We start from the raw sequence: 10,169 nt of genomic DNA, 5'->3' as shown, positions 1-10,169 counted from the left end.
AGAGCAGAATGTGTTGGTATAGGCAATGATCTTTGTCCACAATGCAAGAGGGATAAAGAAACCATCGTGCACCTCTTTATTTTATGCCCAGGTAAGAGGTATTATGTAAGCTGGTTATAAGAGTTCATCTCCCTCGGCCATCCATACAAATTGACATGGAAAGAAATCCTCATGGGGGAAACAAACGGCCTCTCCCTTTCCTTGTGGACCTTGATACGTGGAATGTTTCTTTGGTCCATATGGCTTGCACGCAATGAAAAAAAGTATTTAATGATAAAAATGTTGACTTGCTCTCTCAATTTAAAGTGGATCTTTGTTGGTAGGTTCAAAGAAATGCTCGAAAACTGGCGATGCATGATGTGCAGACCTCCATCAAACATTTAGGTACCAGATGCTCAAAAGAGGAACGAGAAGCTAAAATCAAGAGAGAGGTTGCTGAACCATTCCAAAGCATTATAAATACAGCCATGACTAGGGACTATACCATTAGTATTCCTGCCGATGTATACTCTACCTCGCCTGATTGGGTTTCACTGTCAACAATTTCGCGGGCCATTGGGAACCCCTCTACAATGGATAACACAATTGGGCAAATGGCTAGTAACCCTCACGCCATCCAGGCCATGCTAGTTATTGATAATGGATTTTAGGTTGCTCATCAAACAAATGAACAAATGAGCTCACGTCGTTTCATACAATTAGAATAGCTCCACCAAATTCTGATGTATAAAGTTTTGGCTTGTGAGTCGGGGTAGGCTAGTAAGGCTTGTAAATCATGTGGTTGATAGCTAGGGGCAGGATTCCCAATTGTACATTCATACCTTTTTAATTTTTCACGCCTTCATTTAAAAAAAAAGAGAATATCCATAAATTGTTCTAAAATATTGTGTGAAGGAGGAGGATCATGCAGCACACAATGTGAGGCGATGGCGAAGCCAGCGACCTGCAGCTTTCTTCAGGCGCAGCCTTCATCATCATCATCATCATCATGGGGTAAGCTGCTTTCATCCTTCTCTCTCTCAGCAGAGCGCTTCCTCAAGTAATTTTGCACCAGAGCATTGTGTTAAAGCGAAGCAGGTAGTCTCGTAAGGTTAACATACCGACATTGATTAGAAGGGAGAGCATTAAGTCTGAAATGCTCCTAGCATGAGAGTTTGCATCGAGAAACTTCTCTGACACGGGCTTGAATAGCTTGTTTCCTTTGCTTCAACACAAGTAGTTCTAGACAAACAAAGTCCCACCATAATTCCCACATTATGAACTACGACAACATCATGAGCTTGTGCAAGGGAGGCACCACATATCTAGCTAGGTAGGTGCTGTTGGAGGCAGAGGGTGGATCCTGCAGTCCCCTCCCCGCAATCACACCTAGCTGGGTATGCGGTGCCTCCTGAGCAAAATCTCGGGACGTTGAACACTACAGGGAAAATATAGGAAAAGAGCCCCTTTTCCCTTTCCCACATGGGAAAATGTCCACCATGGGCTGGCAGTACCCTGTCCCCAACCACACCTAGCTAGGTATGTGATGCCTCCCGAGCAGAAGCTCATGGTGTCAAAGACATAGGGAAAGAAAAGGAAAAGAGCACCTGTTCCCACGTGGGAAAATGTCAAAAACTTCGCATGGAATGGTTGAATCTAAGCCATGGCTTCAAGCCTGAAGACAGTGGATTGTTCGTATGTAGAGCTCAAGTTGCTTGACAATAGCAAAAAGGAGATAGTGGGGAATAGTAAGGAGGCAACATGTCAATTGATGTACAGCTCGCTGATTTCAAATGGCAGCATGTGTCTGATAATCTGTGGCCATGATTGGTTTGGCCAACTGAAGTTCAAGAACAGTTGTACCTTATCATAACCTTTTCTACCTTGTTCTTGTTCTACAAAGCATTTTCCATTTATGATTGCAATTCCATTTAGGATCCCATTGTCCTTGCTCTACAAAGCATGGTAATGGAAAATGGGATCCTAAATGGAATTCCAAACACGAAATTTTTGGATCTTTCTGGTGACTACAGCTATGGAAAGTGGACAAGCAGCTGCAAAAGGACAATGATATGAACTCTATGTAAACCACAGAAATTTGATTCCTGGGAGTCCCAGATAGCTATACTACAAAGGTATTAGCCTTTTCCAATAAGACACAATGTGATTCGAAGATAGACATCATACGTGGTTTCAACGTGAAAGTTTAATTCACAAGAAAACTGTCCTTCACCTTTACTGCTGCCTTTTTATACTGAATTGTCATTGCACAAAATGGTGCAATTTGCTTATTGTGCTTACACTGTATTGTGCAAAGTGCATCTAAGTCTTAGGAATTGTTGATCTCATGAAAGAAGTCTGCATGATGTGAGAACACATATGGTCCAACCTCATGATTAATCTGTGTCTGAAGTCACCATCTTGTGTACACCTACTGCAGAGTTAGCTAGTGCCCTATTGACACTCTTCAGTTTATCATGTTCAATGTGAATGTGCATTGACAGATGCCTGCAGAAAGAGGTGAGTTTGGCAGCTGGTAGTATATTTTGGCATGTGGGTATCAGGGGATTAGTTGGTGTACCCATCGTCTCTACTGCAACAATATGTGATGAAGCCTGCCATCAACATGTACAGCAAGTACACAAGTAATGCTGGTTTATTGTTTGTGGATATGCTGGAACTTAAGGCTGCTCACTGCAAGTCAATAAGACCCTGCGAGTCTGTCAATACCTGAGGATGATTTTACAAGGATGGGATTTGCTGATTATTAATTTAAGATTGGATGGTGAGGGATGAGACACTCGTGTCTATGGAATCTCTCCAGATCTGTAGCTTAACTATGTGCTGACTTGGCCACGTTCTACAAATAGTATGCAACTCGTTATCTGCCAAGGACATCTGCTCTGCTGCCCCTAACAACTGATCTACTATCTAGTGGTCTGACTGCTATCCTCTCATCTGCCACAGATGCCCTGCTGATGCAACCAAACTGCTACCAAGTCTGATGGTCCAGATGTGCTAGTCTCAGTTTTCTGACAAATGGTTTGATGATGCAGCAGATCTAGAAACTTCAACCATGATCAACACCTTTCATTGTATTGCTTGGGTTGAACTGGTGTAGTGGTTTGTGTCCTTCAAATTGTTACTTAACATGCTGTAGCTGAAATTCTTCTTGTAAGTTTCATGGGACTGGAGTTAGGTCCATGTCAAGGCAATAAATTAACCACACGAAAAACAAAGTCTGAGAGTGTATTCCTGGTTCTTCCTTTCCAAATTTGTTAAGCTTCTCTGTATGAAGTTTTGAGTTTTAAATGCACAAAAAATCATGATCCTTAAGCCCTAAGAGTCTGTGTGGCTCATCTGTTGTGCTTTACTGATGTTTTTAACAACAGATTCATGTTCTCACTCAGTGCTCAGATATTTGTATGAAGGACAGACCAAGGATTAATGCAGTGCATCTTCTAGACTGGAATAGAATGCTGTAATTAGCCCAAAAGGTGCATGCACGGTGCAGAAACTGGGGATCGGGGAGGGGGGGGGTGCCTTTGGGTGTTGTTGAGTGCACAGTTGGACCTAATATTATTGCATTGCGTCTTCTAGACTGTAATAGAATGCTCAACTTGGCCCAAAAGGTGTGTGCATGGTGCAGGAGGGGGAGACATTCAACTCCACCAGTGCTAGCAAAGCTTAATATGAGGCAGTGAATCAGCCAGTGCACTGACCAACTAACTAGGGGTTTTGCTAACTACTTGTTGAGGTGCCACACTAACCTGTTCTCCTTTTTGATTTTATTGATAATCAAGGTTCGGACAAGAAAGCAAGCATCATGTGAGGAGTGAAATATGTTTTCTGCTGACTAAATATTAATATATTGTTAATACCAGGAAGGGTACCAGCTGTATGTCGATGGATTTCTGGCTACCAAAGTTCATCATTGGTTAGAGCTGTTGGTGCTTTGCCTACACGTAAAACACAACGGCTAATGGTTGGATCACCTCGAAGGGATACATCACGAATGAAGCAACTCTGTGTCAGGGTTTTGTCCACTGAGGCTTTTGATTCAAACTTGTATGATGATCTCAAGACTGGCAGTCCAGTTGTAATCACTGAGGCACCTCCTCTCCTCAAAACAGCAGAACCTATGCCTATGATGCGTCCAAATAAAGGAATACTCAAACCTGGTGATGCTGGAAGGTCACTATTCACTTTCTTTTGACAGTGCTGTGCAATACTTCACTCTAATGTACGGTGAATGTTGTTTCAGAACTACTCTTTACATCGTCTTGTTTCCAAATGCAGAATACTTGGCAGAAGACCTAAAGATGTTTGGGCGGTTCGCTTTGCCATTGGTGCATTTCTTATTGACAAAAAATACTTCAAGCCTTTGTAGCTGTCATAAATAAACCCTTCTTTTGTATAGTGTATGGAAGCATGTATATCCAGTAGAGACACCATTCTTGTGTTTGATTTTACTGGGTATTGATTGAGTTTGTTGGTTGTCCACATAAGCGGCCTTGAAAGGGGACCCTTGATGCAGCAGTGTGTAAGGTGATGGTTGATGCAGCAGTATGCAGTTTGGATTGGTCAGAAAGAATGTTATAACTTGTATGCATGCAGTGCAAGTTTTATAGTCTCAGGAAATTTTATTGAATGGGGACTTGCAATGATGCTATTTAGAAGAGACACCTTTCTTGTATTTGATTTTACTAGGCTGAAGGTTAGTGGGTGTATTGAACTTTTCCACATAAGGGTCTTCACAGTCTTGGTAAAATAATGCAAAAGGGACTTAAGTGATGCTTTCACAGGACTTGATTTGCTCGGTGCCTGTGGAGACCTCTGCTTTGTACAGATGTTAATGTGGAGCACAGATGTATCTTGAAAAATGTTGTCTTACCAGGTTTTGCAGTCTCCTGGTAAGCTTTCCCAGTGGGACTCATCTTTCATAGAAGACATCAAGATCAGGCTTGTAATTCTTTGGTTTTTTAAGGTATGTCTTGCTTTATACCTCATGATTATGTCTTCTTTTTACTGAGCAAAAATGTTCTTTAAAAATGCATGGGTAATGCATAGCACTGTGTGTTCACCGGCACAGTTGTATTCTCAGAGGGGAACAGTGCAACAAAGTGTTTGCTTACTGGTATTGCCATCTGGCTCTGACTTTACAATGGATATCTGGATTTTGTGACTTTGCCAAACTTCTAATGAAGTTTCTTTTTCACTACTAAAAACTGAAAGTCAAGAAAAGAACCATTCTTAATCTTCTAAGTGCTTTTAAAAAAAAAGGGGAATATATTTGATAGTTCTATTGTAAGTAGCTACAATACATCTTTGTGATGCAGCGGTATAACAGAACAGTGCTAACCCCTAAGCCAGCTTGTACCTTAGCTCTCTTCAGGAGCTCAACGCTAACTTTGAAGACATGTTCTTTCTTCCTTAGCCTTCTAAGAAGCACTAGTGCCTCCCTCATTATAGCACCAAACAACACCTCTATTATCACTCTTACACCCTTAGCAACAGCCACATTATTCCTATTTCTCCATATTGCCATGATGGCAATTGCTCTAATAATGTTCCACACCTTCAAGGACTATTCATCTTCCCCTCTCTCCAAACAATGCTGTTTTCAGCCGCACAATAGCCTTGAGGCCTGCTGCAGTGACCCACATTTAGAGTTTTCTCCATACAGTCTACCGAACAATGCCAAGGGGCATGCAAGGTAGTTTCCTTTGATTTTTGACACAACTCTATGGAAAGATGCTTTCCACTCCCTCCAACTGCGTCCTTATAAAATTCTCATTCTTCTTCTTATTGAAGTCTTTCCTTCCCTTGGCCACAAAGACTCTCTTTCTTTTATCAGTCTCTAGGGATTTTAGCGGATGCTTCTGAGTGCATACTCACGAAGTTGATCATCCCTCGGCAGAGAACGTTTCTTTTAGGCACTTGTCTTCCATGTCATTGAGGTCATGCCTTCTGACCACCTCCGTTATCTTCATGAAGACCTCTCTGGAATCCCACAGATCAACCCACCTCCTTAGGCCTTCCTTTTAAGCTGGTGCCTACACGAGCTGCTCAGTTTATGCATCCAATGTTTCAGCTAAATGAGCTGCTCAGTGGTCCTTTTTGATGGAGCAAAACTTACTGCAGGAGGGTGAAGAGCTCATTAAGAGTCGAGAATTTCAAAGTTCAGGCTGCTAAAATCATGCTGAAATCAAAATGGGAAGTGGAGGGGGATGCTCCTACAGCATTTTGTTTCAATGCATTGAAGAGAAAAATCCAGAGGGAGACCATCTCGTGCATTGAAGATGAGCATGACCAGATAGTATACAGCGGAGAAGATACTATGACTGTTTTCAAAAGGCATTTGTCAGCTATTGTGGGCTCAGACTACATCCCGCCCGCTGATCACAAACTCAAACTACAAGAGTTCTTTGAAGGCTTCGGTCAGATTACACCTCCAGATATTGTGACTCACATTGCCAGACCCTTTTCTGAGGAGGAGATATCCTTTGCTGTTCACTCCATGAAGGATGGGAAATCCCCTGGAGTTGATGGGCTGCCTGCAGAGCTCTATAAAGCCCTATGGGAAGTCTGTAGGAGGGTTTGCACTAGGTTTGTGAATCACTGCTTCAAAGAAGGAGCTCTTTCCCATGAAATTAGTCAAGGGGTGATTAAGTCGATCCCAAAGGCTGCAGCCCATTCTGAAGTTAGTCAGTGGACACCACTAACTATGCTTACCACTTCATACAAGATTATGGTCAAATGTGTGGCTATTCGTATCAAAGCAGTCTTGTACAAGTATCTTCATCCTTGGCAATATGGTTTTGTATATCAGAGGAAGATTCAGGATGCTATCCTGAACCTTTCCTTTGCGATTGAGTATGCTCTTAACAATGGCCAAGATTACCTCCTCAACATGGACCTGGATAAAGCATACAACAGGGTGAGCTGGCAGTTCATTATCAGGGTTCTCCAACTGATGGGATTGGGTCCTCGCTTCACAGGCATGGTGTCTACTCTCTTTAGCAATGCTTCTGCCTCAATTTGCATTAATGGTTCCCTTTCTGGTTCATTTTCGTTAATGAGATCAGTTAGTCAAGGCTGCCCCTTGGCTCCACTCCTCTTTGTTATCATCTCCGATCTTGTCCTAAGGTAGATTGATTGGCTAATTTAGAGGGGATCCTTGCAGTCATTACCCTTGCCATTAAGGTGTAGCTCTCGTGTGTGCAAATAACTGTGCGTGCACAATAAAAGGTGTTCTCTCAAGTACATGTGCATCTAAGATTTATTGCATATAGTTGTAGTGCGCATCATGCCGTGATTGTGCTCAACGATGATACAATAAGTGCGTCAATTCAATCTATGGCATGGAAGTAATTGAAAAATTCAGGAGATGACCCTTCAGTGCAATGTATTCAACAAGTGCAATGTGAAGTGCTGGTGAACTCATAATCCTTGTGATGTGCAAAGATATAGGCAAGAAAGTATACCTGATTCAAGATGTCCTAGAACTTCAAACAAAATTGAGCTCCAATCTATCTAAAATAATGCCAACCTTGATTTAGACTATTAAGTTCTCAAGGTCAACGAATTAAATACAATGACAAAAACAAATCCTAATCTAGAAAAAAATAAAAAATTTGGCTTTAAAAAAACAGGTTAGCTATCCGCTCAAACAATCAGACAAAAAATCCTATCAACAAGACAAGTGTAGGGGTTTTCAGTTTACACAAAAATACTTGACATATTTAGCTCTCCCCTAAGTTTGCAAGCATTTATGTATAGTTGTTGCTTTCATAAATGACAAAACATCTACAAGCCAAACCAAAATCATGTCCAAAGATCTATCCCCAAGCACCTCATCCAACTTAAAATCAAAACAAATTAATATAACATTAGCCTCAAGTAACTCCTTGGTAATAAAACAAAAATCATCCATAAAATTCTCATCACCAAAATTTCTCAATCCAAAATCCTTCATACAATCCACACCATCAATGAAAAACGCATCATCCATAATATTCCACATATCCCTCCCATTGACTCTGGAAATAATCACAACAATTCTAGAGTTTCTGAATAAGCTTTCAACCCTTTCATTACTACCAAACTCAATCTTATCCACAAATTTATCCATGCAATCATGAATAACTTCTTCAAAAGATGCTAGACAAGGGCTTCTCTTCGTTATATGAAAATCCACCACATCATCAACAACATCAAATTGAGTCAACTTCGGACTCAAAACATTGCAAGTACCAAACGCATCAAAACATGGGATCTTTCCAAGATACCCATCCAAATCACACAACGTTTCAACTACACATAACTCTAGCATGTCTTCCACACACAAAGAGTGGTTAACCCTTTTCATAGCACCCTCATAAACAATCTTTAAAAAGTCTTTACAAGACTAAGAAAAAACTTCCAAGTCAACAATTTCACAAACATGAATGCTACAAGGCAACATATTTGAGTCAAAGACCTCATTCAAACAACCCTTTACTTCCCAATCCTCAACTTTCACTTCACAATCACCTTTCATCTCCTTTTCCCCAATTTTAGGCCTCTCCTTGCTTAATGTTTCAATTCTTCATAAAGCTTTACTCAAATTTTTTCTCACATTCTCATTGGTGTCACTCTCAAGCTCCTCAAATCCCCAGTCAAGGTCATCACAGATATCATTAGCAAGAGGGCTCAAAGAGACTGCAAGACTATCAAATGAAGTTTTCTCTTTTTCATTGTTGTCCAAATCAACCAAGCAAGCATGAGCACAAATGTCAAGTATGAGGTTAGGTTTACTTAAAACATCAACAACATCACAAATAGAAACCTCTCCAAGGCTTTTCAAACCATCATCAGATAACTCACAAGCAACCAAATAAGAATCCATCACTAGAGTCACAAACAACATCATTAGAATAAGTTCCAGAATCCATAACCTCAATGCTCTCTTGATTAGCTTCTATAGTTAGAAGCTTAGTACCACTCTCAACCACATCAATCTTATCATCGTAACAAATCTAAATCCTCAACTTAAGCCCTCCTCATGGTCCTCTAAAAATCTTAAAAAATTCTCCTCAACTTTCTCTTCATCTCTCAAATGCTTAGGTTTATTATTAAGAAAGTCTCAACTCTCTTATCTTTCCCCATCTCTTTCAAGATTTAGTAGTTTTATTGCAATTGATAAAACTTCTTGATCAAAATCACTCTTAGATTTTGCATCCTTACTATCATCTTCCTCATAAACTATTACTCTCCTCCTCTTCTTCACTATCATCCATATTCACTAGTTCCTTTCTTATAGCCTTTGCTATTCCTCCGCAGTTATAAATGTTATGGTTCCTCTTTCCCAATCTTGTACTGCATCTACCTTCCTAAGCTGTGGTCTACCAAGGATAAGAGGAAAAGCCTCCAACCTTGCTAGCATAACATGACAAGTCATTTTCATGGCTACACCATAAACCTTCACCTTTAAATTCTGAATTATACTTAGGCACCTCACTTTAGCATGATTAGCAAGCCTGATTCAAAATTTTGATCCCTTGATAATTCGAAGTCTAAAATGCTCTAGACAAGCATGAGTAATCACACTAACTTGTGCTCCTCCATCAATGTATGCTTCTCTTATGTTTTGATTCTTATATCAAGCATCAACAATGGAACAAATATCGGGTAACTCATCTACACTCAAAATTCTCATTGTTTCTATCTTTCTTTCCTTGGCCTTTAGATTCACTAATTTTTTCCATCGTCCTTTTATCCTAGGGTACAACTCCATTAATAGTGCAAGAGATATATCAGCCTTCTTTCCCATTATATCTCTTCGTAGGTGATAATCACTTTCCCTTTCTTGCAATGGAATATCAGAAGCATGATAATGTTTTTTTAGGTGCTCTTAATTTATTTCCCTCTTTCTCCTATTTCTTCTCTCCTTTCTTTACCTTTCTTCCTCTTTTCTCACTAGCCTTACTAGTCTTAGGCTCACCTCTCTCTACATCTCTCCTCCTTTTGGCAACTGGCACCACATCAACTATTTTGTTTTTCTCCTCTTGATTTTCAAGAAGAATATAATTAATGGCAATTTTTCATTTCTCCTCTTTCGTTGGTCTTGGTACTTGAGATATGGTATGATCTTTAATTTCAATTCCATAATCGTTTTGTCTGTTTTGGAATATTTTGAGGTAATCAAT

General features: G+C 40.3%; 1 protein-coding gene across 1 annotated transcript; it reads left to right on the top strand.

The window, feature by feature from the left end:
* The first annotated feature begins 844 nt into the window (after positions 1-844).
* CRR42 (DUF3148 family protein) lies at positions 845-4,451 on the top strand. Its single transcript, XM_087700276.1, has 3 exons — positions 845-993; positions 3,864-4,173; positions 4,279-4,451. The coding sequence occupies exons 1-3, from the start codon at positions 927-929 to the stop codon at positions 4,367-4,369; spliced, it is 468 nt and encodes a 155-aa protein (XP_087556402.1). The 5' UTR covers positions 845-926; the 3' UTR covers positions 4,370-4,451.
* Positions 4,452-10,169: the final 5,718 nt, after the last annotated feature.

This window comes from Lygodium microphyllum, chromosome 19, assembly GCF_053477565.2.
Source record: "Lygodium microphyllum isolate KBCC chromosome 19, Lygodium_microphyllum_v1.1.10, whole genome shotgun sequence".
NCBI classification, from domain to species: Eukaryota; Viridiplantae; Streptophyta; class Polypodiopsida; order Schizaeales; family Lygodiaceae; genus Lygodium; species Lygodium microphyllum.
The sequence above is the reverse complement of the archived record's forward strand: the minus strand, read 5'-3'. Positions and strand labels throughout refer to the sequence as shown.

What these genes read in the sequence shown, in the direction of transcription:
- CRR42 (XM_087700276.1), top strand. Translation starts at nt 927, where the DNA reads ATGGCGAAGCCAGCGACCTGCAGCTTTCTTCAGGCGCAGCCTTCATCA. An exon ending in ATCATCATCATCATCATGGG is followed by an intron (nt 994 to 3,863) that starts GTAAGCTGCTTT and finishes TGTTAATACCAG; the next exon opens with GAAGGGTACCAGCTGTATGT. An exon ending in AAACCTGGTGATGCTGGAAG is followed by an intron (nt 4,174 to 4,278) that starts GTCACTATTCAC and finishes TTCCAAATGCAG; the next exon opens with AATACTTGGCAGAAGACCTA.